We start from the raw sequence: 20,870 nt of genomic DNA on the forward strand, positions 1-20,870 counted from the left end.
TTTACTGCAATACTTTAACTACATCAAGCTCATAATACTTATGTACTTTTACTGCAATACTTTAACTACATCAAGCTCATAATACTGATGTACTTTTACTGCAATACTTTAACTACATCAAGCTCATAATACTGATGTACTTTTACTATTGTAGGATTTTTCATGCAGGACTTTTACTTGTAATGGAGTATTTTTCCACTGCTGTATTTGGACTTGTACTGCAGTAAATGATCTGAATACTTCTTCTACTTCGCTGTTGTTGTTTATGTCACAATCACTGAGTCCAGAACTTCAATGTTCCAGAGTTCAGATTCTAAACTATCCGCGTACTGTCCCTTTAAATGTTAAAAAAAAAGAAAGGAAAGGGTTCAGGACATGCGCGCTCCGTCCAGCAGAGAAGTAAATGCGTCAAACTTTGGTGTTTTAGGAGTTTACTCTTCCATATGTTGTTTGTTTACAGGACATGGTAAGTACTGAAACTCTCTACTTTTGATTTCTTCTGCGGTTTTCCTTTAGTGTTGCAGTGTGAAGCTGCCAGGATGAAGACTGTCGAGCCAGAGGAAGTTAATGTCAGGACGGCAGGAAAACATGAATGTAGTTTAACAACACTGAGAGTTATTACAGCTGGAAACATCTGCAGTGTGTTCTTCTTCTTTATTACTCAATCTGGTTTTTCTTTTATTCACTTTGATTCGGTGATTCATCATTAAGTCGCCAGCCTACATTCAGACTCAGTTGGGCGTTTCACTGTCACAAGACTGCAGCTATTTATTGTTTTTATCAAAGAATAGACTGCTGGAGCTCAACTGGAGGGAAGTTTCTCCTCATTACATCCGCTTTTTGTTGTTCTTCCACACACGCTTTTTTTTTGTCTTTTCCTTGCGTGTGTGTGTGCGCGCGTGTGTGCGTGCGCGCGCGCGTACCGTACGCGCCACAAAGTGTCGCCTCAACCAAAACTGCAGCCCCCCTCGACAACATACAGTGTGAAATTACACTGATAATTCATTTAATTAAAATACATAAAACCAAATTATACTTATATATATATATATATATATGCTACTGTATATGGAATGATGTCATGCTGTTCAACAAATTACCCATGAGAACATTTAAATGTATAATTAAGAATATTGAGTGAAAGTCTGATAACATTTAATGAATAATTGCTCTCCTGATGGTTTTATTGTTTTCTGTCTCATATTGGTTCACAATGTTGGTGTTTGTATGTTTCCATTTGTCAGATTAGAAAAAAAAAATGATTTCCTCCATTTTCACACGGCAAATTTCATACGGAGTTGATAAAAAGGTTTTATATGGATGTGATTATTACTGGGGGGGTGAAGAATGAGCCACATTCACCCTGCAGACTCATTAAAAATCACGTAATATAAAAGTTACCTCACCTCCGCTAGAGACATAAATCCAGTCTGAATGGGAGTCTGCAGCCATGTGAGGCTGTACTGACATCACAATGCTAACATTATTTAAGTGTAACAGGTATAATGTTTACCATGTTATAGTGTGTCAACATGATACTGTATCATTGGCTTCAGTTTTGCAGGTATTTGGTCATAAACCAAAGTAATTTTGAAGAAAACTTGATCTTATGATGATGCCAGATGAAAAGTCAGACGATCACCAAATTTATTGAACTTCACCCTGAGAGAGACGTGAACCAAATTTCAACGCAATCCATCCAATAGTTGCTGAGATATTTCAGTTTATGTATTTATGTTTTGATTCTTTCATGCTCTTTTTTTAAGTCATTTAATTATCATTCTAACCGTATCCATAAAAATACACAGATGGCAGATCGAGATATTGGTCCTCACAGGACTAGGTAATAATAATAAAAACATAAAATAAAGATAAAACATATAAAGTGTGCAGTTCTTAAATCAATACAGGTGCAGTAAAAGTGACCTGAGTTGGTTAAAAAGGTGCAACATGCAGCTGTCGACATGCAGCTTTAACAGGGAGAGTAAATCTGATCTGAGATGAAACGGACCGAACAGTTTCCTCTGTTTTCTGCTTCCTGTCCCAGAGTGAAGATGAATGAGGACGCGTTCGAGGTCCCGGAGAGGACCGAGTACCGCTACCTGGTGCAGGAGGAGGACGAGGAGGAGGTGCAGTACGTCCGCCACAGACACTACATCAGCCCCTTCCTGGTGCTCTCCAGACGCTGCATCTTCCTCATCTGCCTGGGCGTGCTCGCTCTGCTCGCTCTCGCCACCTACCTGGGCTACGTGGCTCAGACGCTGCCGCCGGGCCTCGCCCAGGTGTCCATCGTCGGCTGTGGAGAGTATCGAGGAAGACACGTGAGTTTAGACTCTGAACATGGTTCAAGACAAGCTGATTATCAGGCCGTCAGTAGATCTCTGAGGTTGTTAGATGTTGTAGAGATGTTGATTATCACGTTTTTCACAGATTGAGTAATAGCACAGAGAGGAAATCTGGTTTATTGGCCTGGATAACTTCTGTCAGTCTTGGAAGTGTTTGACATTTTCTCTGTCAGCACTTTTTTAGTCTTTTTGACACCAGCAATTCATGGCTGCTTGACAGATGATTCGTTCCTCGTTGTGGTTCTGTAGTCGTGAGACACTTTCAACTCATTTTCACCCGTCAGGAATTTAATTCCACAGAAAAACACATAAAACAAGCCTTCAAAAACTCCTGCAGGTTAAACTGGACTTCCTAAACACTTTTGATTGATTGATTTTATTTATGGATTAAACAGACACATAAAAAAACAAAAATCTAAAAGATAGCATGTTAAAGTGAAAACACTAATTTCAATTTAAGAAATGAAAAATAACTCCCACATCAGGAAACAAGGACAGCTGAAATAAGAGTCACTGCAGATTTCATCATAAATCTGTTCCATAAAAAGTCCTAAACTGTACACAGAACTGCTCTCCTGAGACTGAAAATGTGATCACTGTTATTTCTGTCTGTCTTTAGAGCCGTTTCTAAACAAACTAACGTGACCAAACTCTTCATGATGAAGGAACATGTCGCCCAGTACAAGCTCTAAAATCAAATATCAGCATTGGCGAATTCTGCCGATTATGAGAGGCCGATATGTCGCCTTCTCCAACGCCGCCTTACTCTGCTTCCCTCGACAGACTGTGTCACCCTGACAGTACCGGTGTTTCCTCCGCAGGCTCCACTTCACTCAGCTGCCCATCAGACCCGCTGCTTCTTCCCACTTTAACCTGAATGACAAACCGGGGCTCGGTGCTCCGGTTGGATCTACATGGAGAGCCGGGGCTAACGTTAGCTGGGAGGCTAGCTGGCTGTGCTTTCCTCCGGTCATGCTGCAGCTAACGCTCCGCTAGCCCCCCAGCTAACGTTAGCCCTGGCAAAAAATCCAATATCGTGCATCCCTACTCACTATAAACAGACTGGAAGAAACTTGCTAGCCTAGCAACATTAAAGCTACAAACAAACCATAATGAAACACTCTCGGTAGGAGACACTTTACATTTAGAAAGAAAGAATCTCTGATGTGAATAATGCAGAAGTTCTCCAATATAATACAACCCTCACTTTCAAACGTAATTTCCAGAATAAAAATTGTCTTATATTTATACAAAATGCAATATTTTTAAAATGCCAACTTGTTATTTATCATAAGAAATAGTGGTATACGTCAATAGGAAATGATACACGCTGGTGAAAAGTGACATATGACAAAAATTAGTTGACATATTGTAACAGCAGCAACCAAAAAATGTAAATCTCTGCAGATTGAGTTCCTCCTTTAACCTTCCTGAACTTTCACTTCCCTAACAAGAGGTCATAAGTACAATTTGTGCTTATTGTGCAGAAATAATAATGAAGTGGACCTTGTAATAAAAATAGTGTTTTATATTAGTGGCGCTGAGCTGCTCGGTGCGGCATTCAGCATGAAATATGTGATTCAGTTTTTATCTTGAAGCAGATTCATGCTTCACTTTAGTTTTTCATACAGCCTGTAATTCTCTCCTCATGATGTTTCTCTGAAAGGAAAGTTCAGTTTTTATCATGACATGACTCATGTTTTTATAGTTTTGACCCTCGTTCACATCAGTCATGTTAACAGTTTACAGTTTTATCATAGAAATAAAGTTAATACAGCAACACCAGCACAAACCTTCAACATTTATGATGCCATAAGTCTGATACACACTAATTTATAAGGTTTGTTTTTCATAATTTAACCACTTTTTCCTTCTTCTTTCATGTAATTCTTAATTCCCTCTTAATTCAAATGTAATCTGCTCCATGGTTTGAATTTTCCTTATTGTTTCTTTCCAGTCGTGTTTGCACAGACAAGATTTTTGCAACCATGATTAAGTTTTATGCCTCAAAACAGAACATCCTTAAAATTTTAAGTAAATGTAAACATTCTTAAACAAACTTTTGGTTCGTAATTAACCATGTAAAATGAATTCGACATCAAAAATGAAAGGATTTACAATATTTTTTTCAAGTTTTTTTTTCCAGAATGTCTTAAATAAAACCAAAAAGTATGATTAAAAGAGAATTTCACTGTAGTTTAAACCACCAGTAGAGATTGCAGTGATGACATTTGTAGAACTGTCAAATAAAGCAGGAAATGAAACAACCCCCAAAACCTGAAACACACACAAAAACATGATGTTGACCACAAAAGGGCTTCTTCTAAAACGTCCCGGTATTTAATAATAATAATAAAACTTTATGTTATACAGCACTTTTTTCTTGACAAAGTGCTTCATGGAGAAAAGAAAAAAAATAAGAAAGAGAAATGCAAATGAAAGCAAACAATGAAATCATCAAACACAAGAGATTCAAAAGTTAAAAGCAATAGAGAATAGAGAGTATTAATAAGTATGAGTAAAAGCTTTCTTTTAAAATATTGTTTTAAGCTTGAAAGATGTTAAGGATGTAGCCTCTTTAATCTGAACGGGCAGATTAATTATTTTCTTCTGTAAACTGGTAAAAACTGAAAACAGTAAGCTTCATGTACTCAGTAACATTTTCATACATATTCAACAATTCATACTCAAAAACAAAATAAACAGCTGTGTGTGGTCACTGAAGCCTGTTTGAAACCATAATATCTGTTTTTTTAACCTTATTTTGCAGAAAAATGGAGCCTACTCCTTTAAGGGCATGCCCTACGCTGCTCCGCCAGTCGGTGACCTGCGTTGGGCTCCTCCGGCTGAACCGACGTGCAAGAAAGGGATCACTGACGCCGGCCGCTTCCGCAGCGTGTGCCCTCAGGTGCAGCCGATGTCGAGTACGGGGAAGATGATGGGCCAAGAGGACTGCCTCTTCATCAACGTGTGGACGCCCACGCTGCAGGTCGACGCCAAGCTGCCCGTCATGGTCTGGATCCACGGAGGCTACCTGCAAATGCTCAGTGGAGGAGAGCGGGGCTACTCGCCCACAGAGCAGCTGGCTGCTGACACCAGGATGGTTTACGTCAGCTTCAACTACAGACTCAACGCCTTCGGCTTCCTGGCGCTGGAGATGCTGAGAGAAGGTTCTCCAAAAAACACGTCAGGTCTGTCAGTGACACACAAACTCACACATTTACTTAGGTCACTTTTGGGGACATGGCATGCATACGATATTCAGCCATGACTTTGAAAATCTTTAAGATAACACTAAGCTACTCTTCCTGTACTCCAACACAACAAACTCCCCTCAGCACTCATCTTTCCAACTCTGTCATGGCTGAATATTTAGTTGATTTTGACAACAACTCAACTCTTGCGAGACTTCTCGTTGAGCAAGACTTGGTTAGACACATTAACAAACAGACCAGGTCAAGTGAAAGGTAAAGAAACAAGTGTTATTTCTCTGTATGATCCTTTCCATAATGTTGTCAGACACTTATAATAACAATCTGAGCCTGTCGGTGGCGAAAAAACAAGCATCTTAAGTGGAAGTACATTGACGGGGTGATATTGCCCCATCAGATTACATTGCAGCCTGTTTCGCAGCTGCCAGCTGCAGTGCTTTCACTCACTACTGGACCAATTTCAAAAACCGCTGTCCCCATTAGTCACTTTGACACAAAAAGAAAAATACAGAAGTTTTCCTGTAAGTCTGGTGTGTGTCCCTGAAAGTGACTTAAGTCATACCCACACACACACACACACACACACACACACACGTTGTTCTAGGTCACTTTTGGGGACATTACATAGACTTACACTAACCCTAACCTTTACCCAAATATCAGCTTTTCCCAAATGAGGACAAAACTTTTGTCTCAAATTGGACGGGCTGTCCCCAATTAATTGGTTTTTAGTCTGAAATTTGTTCCCCAAAAGTATACACACACACACACACACACACACACGCACACACACACACACACACACACACACACACACACACACAGACTAATATTTCTGAAGGCTGTTTTCAAGTCTGGCGTTTCTGCTGCAGCCAGAAAATCTAAACTGTGGTGAGATGAGCAAACATCAGCGAGCATCAACAACTGATCTGATAACCTGTCAATCAAGACATGCCTCTAAAAGCCACAATACCTTCTTAATAAAACAATACAGCCATGCTAGCAGCTCTGAGAGGCTGTATTTGAAATAAATGCTCACATCAGCATGCTAACAAGCTCACAATAATAACAAATATATCCAGCTGCAGCCACAGCATGAACGTGTCATATCACACAACACACCCACTTTACTACACAACACACCCACTTTACTACACAACATACCCACTATACTACACAACACACCCACTTTACTACACAACATACCCACTTTACTACACAACACACCCTCTTTACTACACAACATACCCACTATACTACACAACATACCCACTTTACTACACAACACACCCTCTTTACTACACAACACACCCACTTTACTACACAACATACCCACTTTACCACACAACAAACCCACTTTACTACACAACACACCCACTTTGCTACACAACATACCCACTTTACTACACAACACACCCACTTAGTTAGGTTGAGACATGAGGAGGGTGATGGTTATAAACACTAAATAATGAAGTGTTCACACTGTATTATTGACAAAATTAATTAAATTAAGAGTTCTGAAAAATGTCAGTATGTAGACTGCAAATGAGCCACTGTGAAGTTAAATTTGTAGTTTGTCTGACATCCATCTGTACACATATTACTTCATTTGTACTTACTAAAAAATAGTCTGCTGTGACAATCAGTACTTTTGGTATTTGGTTTGGTTTTATTCTGTCATGAAACAACCGACACATAACACACTTTCCCACATATTCACCAGGAAAACTAACAAACAAAAGTAACAATAGCAAAAAAACTGTAAATAGCACATAAGTGTTATGTATAAAATTGAAGCATGAAACAGAATAAAAACATATACTACAATATGTGATAAGGAATTAGGAGGTCAGAGGTCAAATGTTGCTCTGTAAAAAGTTAAATACGTAGTGATGTTTGTCGTGCAGCTGCAGAAAGCCTTTAATTGCTCATATGAGATCACTGCAGTGCATCATGCTGTGTTAAAGAAGTTATAATGGTGGTCGGCTATTTACCACTTAAACAGAACCTTGAAATATTAATAGTGTTTACATAGCGCTGAGCAGTCTATACTTTTCCATTAAGGTGTGAATACTTAATGAAGGTTAATGTGATTTTTGGATAAATGGAGCTAATTTCTGAGGCTGTCTCCTCCATGTCGATGTTTGCTTTTTTCCACACGCTGTGGGATTCAAATTAGCGTGTTGTGAGTCAAGCTGGGTAATTTCTGTTACATAACCCAAACAAGCCCGCTGTGACCTTGATGTGAAGTGACCCAGTAAATGAGAAAGCCTCCAATGACATGATGGCGTGATGGCGGGGCGCACGAGTCCTTCTCATCTTCCAGGAGCCGCTTCACCCGCACTCGCATGTCTAATTCTGAATACTCCTAATTCCATGCCCTATTTCCCTCGCTCCCTCAGCTTGAAAAGAGTTAAATTTAGTTCAAGCTACAGGAGCAGGTTTTTGTTTCTGACTGAGAGAAAATGGGACGCCGGAAACAAGGCCACATCAAAGCAGGTTCTCCTCACTAATCGATCCCCCCCCTCCCCCCCCTCCTCCCCCTCCTCCTCCTCCTCCTCCTCCTCCTCCTCCGCAGGGAACTATGGCTTCATGGACCAGATTGCAGCTCTGAAGTGGGTCCAGAGGAACATCCACGTGTTCGGAGGAGATCCAGGGAAAGTCACCATATTCGGGCAGAGTTCAGGTATAAAAACAAAACAAAAAAAGTACTTAAATGTGTGAAACCTGACATGACAGGTTTGATATTTGTGATACATCTGCGCTGTAGCGAAGATTGGCTCTGATTGAAGCACAGAATTTCTTATTTTCAAAGGCTCCACCGACACTCCGAAGGCCGCGGAGAAGCTGTAAAGGCCTGGTCACAGCAGGAATTTACAGAACAAGATTCCTTCATGCGTTGTTGTGATTATAGGCTGTAAAGTTCAAGGATAAGACTTGTCAACAAATCTCATGTTTGGAGCCAAACCAACAATGAACTCATCCTGGTAACAAGTATTGTGTTTGTATCTAAAGCCTGATATATCTTCTTCCTCTGTTGTTGTCTAAAAACTATTAAAAACACGTCAGTTTGTACTAAACTTCTTTGAGAAATGTACAGTGTCTGGGTCAGAGGCTGATCGATAGGACGAGCAGGAAAAAATGGTTGTTGTTTACTGTAGAAAACCACGTCTTCACATAGTGGCCTCTTCCCTGACATGGAAATACTTTCCAGAGAATGAAAACTTAACTCTGTTTTTACTCTTTGGAGCCGTTTCTAAACACCGGTTCTTCAGGGACGAAGGAGCCCAGTGCAGTGGTGCGACTCACTGACGTGTTTTTAATAGTTTCTGGACAACAACAGAGGAATAAGATATATCAGACTTTGGATACACACACAATACTTGTTAGTAGATCAGTTCATTGTTGGTTTGGATCCAAACATGAGATTTATGGACAATAAGAAAAATATAGAAAATCGCCAGACTGAATCTTTCACTTACTATCAAGGTAGAAGGATTCAGGGACATTTAGATAAACAAATATGATGAACAATGTAGATCTTGAGACGTTTATTTATATAGCACAAATAAACACTGAAGCAGTGCGTTAAAAGAAAAAATCAAAGACATGAAAGAATCTATTAGAATTCACCTGTTGTTGTTCTGTGGTGTGAAGGCGGGACCTCAGTGTGGACCCTGATGATGTCACCGCTGGCGAAGGATCTCTTCCACGCGGCGGTGGACATGAGCGGCTCGTACGTCTACAACGCGACGCTGGAACAGGCCGAGACCGACAACCTGGTCTTCCTGACGAAGACGGGCTGCAAAGACCGGACGTGCCTCCGACGTCTCAGCGTCAAACAGATCCTGCAGGTAGCTCACGGACGCGGTTTCTCTAAAACTCTAAACGAGACTTTTGGTGTTAAATCTGAGCAATCTGAGATTCATTTCTGCCAAAGCAGAGAAGAAGTTTGGTAAATTTTATATGACAGATTAAAATTTAAATAAACAGAAAAATACAGCAAAGAAGTCATCCGCCTTTAATATTTGAAGATTTCATAAAAAAATGATTCATAGCTCATCACAGTGAGACATTTTGATACACGTTTTTAAAATTGCTGTTTAATTTTAATGGATTATAATGTCACATCTGGGTATCAGAGCACCTGGATGTCTCTAATTTTACTGTCAGAGTGAAGTTCAAGTTAAATTGAGCAGAGAAAGTATTGGAAAGATTTAAACTGTGATGTAATGAACACACATCTATTCCACATTTGTTAAATTAAAGTTCCTCTGCAGACGAGCAAAACCGTAGTGATTTATAAAAAGAGCTTCCATTCAACATGTCTCACTGTAACCTCAGGATGAATTATGAATAATGAATGTTATCAACTGAAATAACACATAAACCCCATCAGTAAAAAGAAGTGTCAGCCTGAATATTACTGTTAAGTTTTTTAAATGTCACATTTTACTTCTAACCATTTTTCCTTTTCCAAATTTTTGTAAGATTTGTACGTCATACTGAACTTTTTAGTTCCTTTATATGATTCACAAAATAAGCCTGTAAATGTGAGTGAATGAACTATTTCCTCCTGTTTGAGTAAAACTGTCTAAAAACTCTAGTGGCCAGCTGTTATACTGAACCTTTTTTTTTAAATGAAACTATACATTTGTGAAGGTTTTTTTTTTTTCAAATTATAAGCTCACAGACATGATGCTTCTGTCTTCATAACATAATCTTCATCTCTATAAACGTTATCTGTCCTGACTGCCAGGACTGCAGCTACGTAACTCGCCAAAAGGGAAATACAAAGATTGGCGTCAATTGTTGTTAAATTGGTGTTTTTTTTACCAAATGACAAATGAATGATATAAGTTTATCAATTTATGAATTGACAATTTCAAAACGCATTTTGAAAGTGTACAATCTTGTAAACAGAAGATTTATTTGCATGTTTTACTGTATAAGATCTTTAGACTATTTGTTAATTTACCATAACATTATGTTGGGAGCTTGAAGGAAAAATATCCGACTTCCTGAGTAGGAACTCAGACTTTAAAGAGGATATAATCTCATGTTGTTCACAATAATTATGTCTGAGCTGTCAGTGTGTAATGTGTTGGTTGTGGCTCGTAGTGATGAACCTACAGAGACTTATCAGTGACTCTGCAGCTCCTCTCGGCTTTACGCAGCTTTATGGTGAGTTTCAGCTCATTGTTTATCTGTCTGGCTGCAAATTTGCTGTTCTGGTTCACTCTCAGCGTCTCATAGCATCGTTTTCAGAGAAAAAGCTGTAAAAAGTCACTGTACACTACCTGCCCAGCACCAAACAGCAAACAGACACAGTTAGCTGTAGACTAGCTGGTGAACATAGTGGAGCATTTAGCAGCTAAAGAGCCAGATATTTCCCTCAGGAGATGGTAGAGAGCAAAAACAGAAGCTAAAAGAGAGTGAATATTGGACTCACATTCACCAGGTGGACAGAAACGGTGGGCAAAACATCAGTTCATGCAGGTTTTACTAACAACATTACTTATTAATGTAACCTTTTACTTACCCTAAACCACATAAAAAAAGAAATTACACACAAAAAAGTGTCCCAGACCCTACAAAAAAGGTTATTAAAGTTAAACAAATACAATTACATGTTTATAACAACTTTATCACCCACTGGGAAAAAAGATGTTAAATGTTGTCGATGCTCATATCACCAACAACCTGGTCAAATATTATAATGTGTAGGAATTAACAAAACAAAAAACAAAAAAAGAATTGCAAATGGTGCATATATACCTAAAAGAGCCTAAAAGTGTAAAATCTCAATAAAATAAATAGAACATGAGCAGCTCATGAGAAAATCAAAGAAACAAAATAAACTTTTTAAACTTTGTAATCCAAAAATACTCCTAACGGTGTTTCCCAGGCGATCCCGTGGCAGCAGTACCCGTCCTGGGCAGCGGATGAGATGACTGATCTGCCCATTAAAGGACGCTTCATCGGCCCGGTCGCGGTGGTGGACGGATACATCCTGGAAGCTCCTCCGTTTGAGATGTGGGAGAAGAAAGGAGTCTACAATGACGTTCCTTTCCTCGTCGGGACGACGGAGCAGGAGGCGGACTTCAGGTGAGAGCTCACCTGGTTCAGATTCATCACTGTCAGATGTTACTGTGATCAAACTGCTGAGTCCTCTGTGTTTCCTCTGTAGCCCTCTGGCTGAAAACATCTCCATGTGGACCTGGGGGGACTACAAGTGGTTTGTAACAGGTAACAGTGCTGTGTGTTGACTGTAAGATAGAGCCTGACTGATGAATGAATGGCACCACCACCATGTTTCACAGATGGGATGAAGTTCTTAAGCTCAAATGCATCACCAAACATAACATAACCAATTTTTAGTCTCATCCATCCACAGAACATTTTTCCAGTCACCTTCTGGTTTATCCACTTGAGCAAACACTAGATGGCAGCAATGTTCTTTGTCTAATTTTTTCAAGAGACGAGTGGGTACAAGAATAAACATGCAGTGTAAGAATGAACAGACACACAGAAAATTCACACACACTAGTCAGACACTGCGCCTCATGCAAGAAACACTCATACAAACAGATTCCTTCTGAAGAGGCATGTACGAGTGATTTAAGACAATATGTGGTCTTAATTTGGAGTTTAAATGATACTGAAATCCGTAATCAGCATATTATCATCATCATGGCTGCTGGTTTACTGAGAGGGTTGTTAGATTTCATGATTTTTATTGGCATATTGGTGCAGCAACATACAGTAGTCTTAGTAAACAGCTGTCCAGCATCATGTTGTGCTGCAGCTGATAGTGTAACATCACCTACTGTAGGCTGTAATATTCTCTGTGACTGTCACATGACTGCCTCTCTTTAGAAAGATGGGTTTTTTTTAGCATCTAACTTGATGTCAAAGCGTTCCCTCTTTCTTTCTGTCACAGTACAGCGCTGCTCTGATGGATTCATGTTTTCTAATTGTTTCCGGATCACTACCGCTGACTTCTACAGCATCGAGTCCTGCTGTCAGAAATCAGTAGACAAAAACACAACAATTGATGGTTTCTGTCAGCAGGACTTGAAGCTCTGTGGTGTGAAATTCTTGTTTTTACCTCTTTGGGAACATTTTTGGGAATGAAACTTGCCCACAAATGGAGTCAGGTCGCCTTATATGGACGTTTTAAGGGCATTGATGATGCTAATGATCAAATCTCAGACCAGGTAACATTCATCAGGCTTAAGACAAGCAAGTTTTTGCAGTTGTTAAATCCAACTTAGACCACTTGTATGAACAAACCTCACAGACAGAGAGTTTTAGAAGAAGAATATGAAAATGTTCTTGCAATGAGGACCCTTTATTTATCTCATTAAGGAAAGCAAAGGGGAATTGCAAATACTTGGGTAATTTTTTGCAGCTTATGCTATTTGCATCATAATATTTGAAACCAGTATTCCAAGCCCTTGAACAGGAGTTACAGGTAATTGTATTGATATGTGAAAGCGAAGTTAATGAGGCAGTTTTTGCATCATATATAGATAAATAACATACACAGCTGCTTCCCTCTGACTGTTAATGAGGACATGAAGGATCAGATTGAGAACAGTAAACTGTAAATGGCTGGATTTGTCACATGACATCTAGAAAGCACAGGCCAACTAGCTATCTGGTCCGTTTGTGCTTATCATGTTATTTTAGCTAATATGCACAGAAAGATGCTAAATATTTAATGAACTTTGTGTGCTGTGGTCTAGTTTTCTTTAGCCATGGGGATAATTTTCCCTTTTTAGAACTAATGAAAAGGACTCAAGGGTCTTTTTAAATATGAATCTGTACTCAACAAGGAAACACAGTCGTTGATGTGAAGCAGCGCTCGTTTATAGAAGTCCTTGTGCTGCTCATGTGATCGTCTCTGGATGAGGTCATTAACGGTTGTCCTCGTTCAAACATGGAGGCTGTTCTGTTGTTTTTAAAGCAGTGTTTGAATGTTTTTTAATGTTTTCTGTCTTGTTGTATGTTGAGGCATCAGAATTACAGCCAATGAAAGGAGCAGGATTAACACATTTATTTCAAAGGCTGGCTCTATAGAGAGCACAGCTGTCAATCAAAGCTACTTCAAATCTAATTAATGGAGCATTAATTTCTAAAATGACCACCAGCACACTTATTAGAGGGCCTGAATTCAGTGATTGAAACCAGAATGACTCGTTGAAAACAATGATTGACTCAGTATTTCTAGAGAGAAGTTGAGGCTTTTTGAATGGGAGTCAGTTGGAGCAGATAGCGGCCGTCGTCTGTGGTATTTTAAGGAACTTCAGCCTCAAGACGTGGAAGCTGCTGTTTGGTTCAGGGACGGTTACAGATGCTCAGATTCTCCACAGAACAATTTAGAAGTTCTGCACAGCTGTGAAACTAATGAATAAGATGTGATATTTGCATGTTTTCTGAGATATATTTTGTATTTTTAACACAAGGTATCATTTCTTATCATTGCATTCCTATAACATTGTCAGACTCATGATGGACAGTTTTAAAAATGGACTGAAATAATTGCAGCAGAACCAGAGATATTGTCTTTTTTTTATTCCTCGTCAAAATCTTGCGTTACATTACCCACAATGTAACTCGACCGCAGACAGTTGGAGCTGGAGATTGTGGTTTGTTATGCTAGTAGCAATGAAAATAATCGTTAGTCGCAGCCCTTCTTCTGTCTAAGTCCACACCACCAGGTTTTTTTCAGTTTTAAACTTCAAAGTCTCAAAGTTCAAAGTCTTCAGCTCCAACTGACGCTGACTCAAGTGACATCACATCAGATCTCGCAGCAGCTCCCTCTGGAGACACAAAAAGCTTTATACTACCTTTTACACCTGGAAACACACGCTGAGGTGGAAAATCTGTCTGTCTGCCATGTCTCCTCTCTGCTCCCCTCAGAGAAACTTAAGTCCTTCAGCATGAATCTCTCCAACGATGCGTTGAAGCTGTATCCAAGCTCCGACTTCTGCCCTACCAAAGACCGCTGTCCAGAGAGGGCCTACACCACCATGGTGTCCGACATCAGAGTCACCTGTCCCAACAATGACCTGGCCTGGAGGGCTGCAGGTAAACTCATATCACACTTCTACTCTGCAGGAAAGTTTTCTTCTGTCAACCTGCTGTTTGTCTGTGTCTGTGTGGCTCCCGCTGATTCTCTGTCCTGCCAGGTTGTTAACTGACTTCACCTCATCTTCCAGGTGTAAAACAGATTCATGATTGATGATGATTAAAGGGCTTGGATGGAAACCAGCAGGGTTCTGGATCCTGCAGGGAAGCACTGAGATAAAGGAACGAAAGAAATAAGATTCAGTTCACTAATTTATGACTAAAGTATGATTTCAAATAAGTTGTTTCAAATAATAGCAGAATAGCAGCAACTTACATTCAAATTGAAGACAACATTTTTGTCTATGTTTATACTTAACATACTTAACATATTTGAAAGTGTTTTCGGTCATAAATTGTTTTGGAATAGTCTACATTTTCTGTGTTTTTCAAAATTGACAGCTTATGAAACTTTTCTTTACTTCACTGAATCATCATGTTTAAGTTGAAGAGTTTAGAAGACGCGTTAGGAAAACTTTGGTCAGATTCTACACATATGAACCGGCTTCCAGTAAGATTCTGTATCTGTTGTTTATCGCCTCACACTGACTGTTGAGGTAAATCTGATAAACCTCCGCCTGTCTGCAGCGGCTCTCCAAAGTCCTGTGTATCGATACTTGGTGACACACACACCATCTGGACCGGTCGACACGTCCGCTGGTATGCTGCCTTTCCCCAGCCGCTTCTCCTTCCACTGCCTGGACGCCGTGGCTTTCTTCGGAGGGCTGGAGTTCCTCCTGGGGAAGCCACTCTCTCCTAAGGACAAGAACTTCCAGGATCTCATCACTCGCCACCTCGTCCACTTTGCCAAAACAGGTGAATATGCTCCTTGCCTCAACTTTCATTTTACATGTAGTCATTTTCCCAGCAAAAATACCAAAATTCACCTGTTCCAGCTTCTCAAACGTGACTATTTGATGCTTTTGTGCATCACATATAATAATAAACTGAATGTTTTTTTGTTTTGGCCTTTAGGTCAAATAATATAACACTTCTGAATAGGTTAACTTGGGTTTTATATAATCAAATCCTTCTGATAAAATCGCTATAAATATGCAGATTTAAGAGTTTTTACTTCTATAAGTTGACTTAGAACAAATTGTTCAGCTGCATCAATCTCATCTACGCTTCTCGGCAATTTTCTGTTCCTAGTTTTCATAGATTTGGCGAGATAGCAAGCTACATGTATGCAGATGACACCTCGAATCTTAATCTCACTTACAGATCTCTGATTGGTCGATGGTTTTTCCATCCAACTGATTCAGAAGCCTGGACCCACCTGATTAGAAAAGTCTAGTTTGGAAGAAATATTACAGCAACATTTTTATACAAACACTTTTTTTAAAATGTTCTTTTGGGTTACACCACATGTGTAGTGTACGCAGGTCTCGAAAATAAACTCCTCCGTCTGTCTTGCAGGTAAGATGGAGGACAAGTGGCCAGAGTACCCAGCAGCCACTGCTCTCCTGTCCGACAGTCTGTCGGTGGCCCAGAACTACTCGTCTGAACGCTGTCAGCTGTTCGAGAAGAACGGCTTGTACGCCTACGCCTGGATGAATTGACCACACACTGCAACGTTTATCTGACCACTGAATTCATCTTTAGAGTCGCTACTTTGTTTCACCGAGGAGATCTCACATAACCAGACCTGCGTCTCATCCAGCTCAGAGATCTGGGGTAAAAATGGAAGATCTTACCAAAACAAAAAAATTAAGATAATAAGGTGTGAATAATCTTGCAGCAGCTATTTGATTCGCTGTGAGTTTAAAAACCACAACGTAACCGAAAGTTCTCAGTTAATCTTATTCTTTTGAAATAACAACAGCCCAGTTTGTTTGAATATCTCAAAACCTTCATGAACTTAAAGGGAAAGTTCTCTGATTCCAGCTTCTCAAATGTGAATATTTTCTGGTTTCTTTAGCCTTCTGTAACAAAACAAGACATTTTAGGTTGAATCTCGGGCGTTAGGAAACAGTGATCAATATTTTTGACCATTTTCTGTCATTTTATGGACCAACGAACTAATCGATTAATCAAGAAAATAATCGACAGATGTATCAGTAATGAAAATCGTTAGTTGCAGCCCTAAAAAAAATGTTCTCGCTTTCCTCTGCATCCATGCAGATAATTTTGGTTTCATTCTCCAGGTTATAAGAACACCCCCCCCCCCCCCCCCCCCCCCCCCCCCCCCCAATTCATTAGAACTACTTTCTACCAAAGAAATAGAAAACCTGAACTATCTGCATGGTTAAATACGACTAGACATAACTCAGAAAATGTGAATTTTCCCTTAAGCATGCTGGAGGTGTGGCCACACAGAGCTGAAGTAACTGAACATTAAACTGGGAGCCTGTTCAGAGTGAAGGAGCTCGATGGGAGCATGACTTTACTGGACTGTCAAGTTAATGGGATTCAGGATTTGTTAAAGTCCCCCAGGAGTCAATTGTAATTTGAAGAGTTCTTTACAAGTTAATTTAACTTTTTTGTGGAGAAAAAACATGTCAGAGCAGAGTATTTTAATGTGTCTTACAACATGTCTGGAGGCGATCTTTAAGGATTTTGAAAGGAATGAAAGTTAGTTTATGCCAGGTTAGTGTAAAGTGTAAAGTGTCCTTTACTGGAACCTGAATGTGTATCACATTCAGGGAAATTGCTGTTCAAAATATTTAAAATACATAGGAAATTTGTTTTCCCTTGGCTGAAAGTTATCAACAAAGCAGAAAATGACCTTCAGAGTTCTCAAAAACAGTCAGCAAAAAAACAAGTATTTTGTAGCTCAGACACACAAACTTGGAGTTAAAAAGTTAAATATGCTACTTGAAGGACTCCCAAACTTTTTAGTGTCACAAACACTTTCAGTTTAAACCTACCTGTTGTCAGCTTAAAATGTTGTATCTCCGCAATGTCAACTTGGCCTCATTTTTTTTTTGCGTGTTTAAGTGTATGATAAGCTTTAACAAATGTAGCTTTATTAATGAATATGCACCATGTGAGCACAATTAAAACTGAATTAATAAATGTCGCAGAATAAGCTTTAAGCTCAGCTTGAAAAAATAGCTTAAAATTATACACGAAGCTTATAAAGCAGGATTGTCTTAGTTAACATTTTACTCCAGTTGTTAATGGAATTACTAAAACCCAGTGACATGCAGTGAGCCTGGGACTGTCACGGTCCCTGGGGGGTCTGACTGTTGGATATCATATATAAGACTATAAGACTCAGATCCAGCTGTTTTGGTCCCAGATGTCCAGATGTCTTGTCATGTGTCAAACTGTCACTGGAAGCATTTCAGAAGCTGAGGATCTATCTATCTATCTGAGCAGACACATTTCTAAATGTGTCATCAGACAGAACACGAAGCTGATTTTAAAGCAGCCTGATTGCAAACAAAGTTAACGGAGACTCGGTTAGAAGTGAGTTTGCCAACTGAGACCAATACGCGTCCTTGCAAGTTGAAAATGTTTCAACTACAGCAAAAAAGTCGTGCTAATTCCAGGACTTTATTAATCTGCTTAATAAATGATAAATGTAAAGACATAAAAAAGCCGTAGAGTTGGTACATCGGCTGTTTGTGAACACAACCGGTCCTGTGGTCAAATTTGTTCGAGTGACACGAGGCGAAAATTTGCTTCGCTGTCTGAACAAAAAATAGCAGTTTGACTTAAAGAAATAAAATAAAATCTTATCACCACTTACTTGGTTGTTTTGCTCAGTTGTCATGGAGACCGTTTAGTTGTCTCCATCAAATCTGAACGAACTCTGCTGATGAAGACCATGACATTTGGCTGAAAGCCTCTGAAAACCAAGCATGTATTATAAGTGCATATTGTGATGACTTTTTTTTTTTTTCAGATGTTTTAGTGTTTTAGCAGATTGAAAACACATTTGCAGCTCATTTATGATCAGTGTGGTAACTAACAGACACTTTGTGGCTGCATTTTATTTGTTTTAATAACTGTAAGCAGCGCAGAGTTTTATTTGTATTTGAAAGATATCTGTATTTTCTGAATAATGAATATTATCATAAATATGAAAACCTTAGCAGTCCTTCTCCTGGTTCACCGACTTTGGAGCAAACACATTAACAAAAGTTGCTATTGAATATATATAACCGAATATCAAATAACTGTTAATATATACCAGCATTTATATACATTCAGAAGTAAGTGTCTTGGTTCAGAGATACAAGCTGCTCCAGCAAAACCTCCAGAACTTAAAGGGAATTGGACTCACAATACAGAACTTAAATTGAATTTGTTGCCAGGTGGTGTTGATGTGTATTTCTATATTTGAATCAGGGAGAACATTGAAGTGATTGAGAGACATGAGAGTGGAAGTTTGATTTTTGTAATTATTTTCGTGCAGTTTTAACCTGTGGATGTGCCGGTGAGTCACAGGATGTTTTTTTGTGAACTTGTGAAGTCCTGCTGTTTGCACTGATTCATAACCTCGACGCTTGGCCACTAAGTCTTTGCATTTTCCTGTGAAAATATTTTATTACATGTATGTTTGATTGCTATCAGTGTGGTTGTTTGAACCAAGTTGACCAGTTTATTTTATGCCATTCCTGTTTCATTCCAGATGTTTATTTACACACAACTTTGTCTAAATCTTGTTACCATCTGGTTGCCTGAAATCACTTGTGAGCTCTTTATTACTTTTTAATGTTTTCCAAACCATAATTATGCTTGATGTATACATGGAAATCATGCTTTGTTGTGTGTTGATGCAATGAAATGTTATCACTCTTTATATGCTCAATAAATCAATATCTCGTGGATAATTTTTTTACACTACACCGGAAGCCCCAAATATTGGCCGTTGCTCTCCGAGGCTTAATCGTCGTCAGACAGATTGCAGCATCTACAGCTGTAAGGTCTTTGTGACAAATTAAAAAGGGACTCATCAATCAGTTGGTTTTAAATTTTCACTCACTTTGAACTATTTATTCAACTTAAAGGGAACAAATCATGCTTTGTGTGATTTTCTGTTATTTTTATACTGTTATGATGTCAGATGTAAAAAGTTCTGTAGCCTTTGTTGCTAAGGTGGTTGCTAAGGTGTTTCTACTCTCATATTTCATATCAGATTCGGGATCAAACATGTACAGGTGGATTAGAGAAGTTGATATTTGGAGTAAAGAAGGAGAAAAAGAAGTGAAATCCAACTACTGTAGGTTGTTTACATAGCTAGAAGAAGCTTCCTGAAGCTGACCAATCAGAACAAAGATGGCTCTGTTCTGATTGGCTGAACTGAGGGGCTGCATAAAGATCCATTATAAGATTAATAAGGGGTTTTTAACTAAATCATGCAAAGAAATTCCAGTAGAGCCCCAGAATATAAATATGGACACTGTATAACACATATGACACATATAATTGATATGAGAAAGAGTTTCAGTAATGTACATAAAGAATTCCTGATATGATTCATGAGGAAGGATATCAAATTATACCCTCCCAAGATCTGTGTATTGCTTGTGATGAATGTTATGTCATGGATTGTCCATGTATTTTTCATCTGTAAATGGCTGCATTTGTATAGTGCTTTTATCCAAAGCACTTTATAATTTGCTGCTTATTCACATATTCACACCCTGATGACAGCAAGCTACCATGCGAGGGAACAATTTGAGATTCAGTGTCTTGCTCACAGTCTGTATATAAAGATGGACCTGGTGAGGTGCGAGTGTCATGTCATATCTCCGAGATATGGCTGCACAAGGAAGGATGTAATGCAGCCAGGCAGATGTCTACACTGACACACCCCTGCACAGGGGTGCTCCTGGTGGAGTGTGCCCAACACCCACCAGAGAGTGCAGCCCATTGTCTCATAGCCCTTGCGATGTGCATCACCAATCCAATGAGCCAGCCACTGAACTGACAATCGAGCCACCAGGGCCCAATGTCTGTGGCAGATAGATAATCAGTCAAACTTCCATAGGTTTGTCCTGTTGTCCCAACAATAGGACACAAGATGTGCAAAAAAAATGGCTCTCAGGCCAATAATAATCCAAAACTCATTCAGCCCCTGACAAAAGCCTGTATATCCTGCAGCAGGCTTAAGCATGGGAGCACAGGAGGTGCAATCTTCTCAAACATATCCCTCTCAATGTCCAAGCCATGAGGCACCGTTCCCGCATGTGGTGAGGCAGTATGCCCCCCCTTGAAACAGCAC

The 20,870-nt window shown here is 39.4% G+C and overlaps 1 protein-coding gene across 1 annotated transcript; it reads left to right on the plus strand.

Annotated features, from left to right (window-relative positions):
* The first annotated feature begins 332 nt into the window (after positions 1-332).
* Positions 333-19,489, plus strand: si:ch211-71n6.4 (para-nitrobenzyl esterase). Its single transcript, XM_067592029.1, has 10 exons — positions 333-466; positions 2,048-2,321; positions 5,116-5,536; positions 8,136-8,243; positions 9,215-9,411; positions 11,466-11,665; positions 11,748-11,806; positions 14,486-14,653; positions 15,281-15,508; positions 16,112-19,489. The coding sequence occupies exons 2-10, from the start codon at positions 2,055-2,057 to the stop codon at positions 16,252-16,254; spliced, it is 1,791 nt and encodes a 596-aa protein (XP_067448130.1). The 5' UTR covers positions 333-466; positions 2,048-2,054; the 3' UTR covers positions 16,255-19,489.
* Positions 19,490-20,870: the final 1,381 nt, after the last annotated feature.

Source organism: Thunnus thynnus, chromosome 1 (genome assembly GCF_963924715.1).
Source record: "Thunnus thynnus chromosome 1, fThuThy2.1, whole genome shotgun sequence".
Classification (NCBI taxonomy): Eukaryota; Metazoa; Chordata; class Actinopteri; order Scombriformes; family Scombridae; genus Thunnus; species Thunnus thynnus.

What these genes read in the sequence shown, in the direction of transcription:
- si:ch211-71n6.4 (XM_067592029.1), top strand. Translation starts at nt 2,055, where the DNA reads ATGAATGAGGACGCGTTCGAGGTCCCGGAGAGGACCGAGTACCGCTAC. An exon ending in CCTGGCCTGGAGGGCTGCAG is followed by an intron (nt 14,654 to 15,280) that starts GTAAACTCATAT and finishes GCCTGTCTGCAG; the next exon opens with CGGCTCTCCAAAGTCCTGTG. An exon ending in CGTCCACTTTGCCAAAACAG is followed by an intron (nt 15,509 to 16,111) that starts GTGAATATGCTC and finishes TCTGTCTTGCAG; the next exon opens with GTAAGATGGAGGACAAGTGG.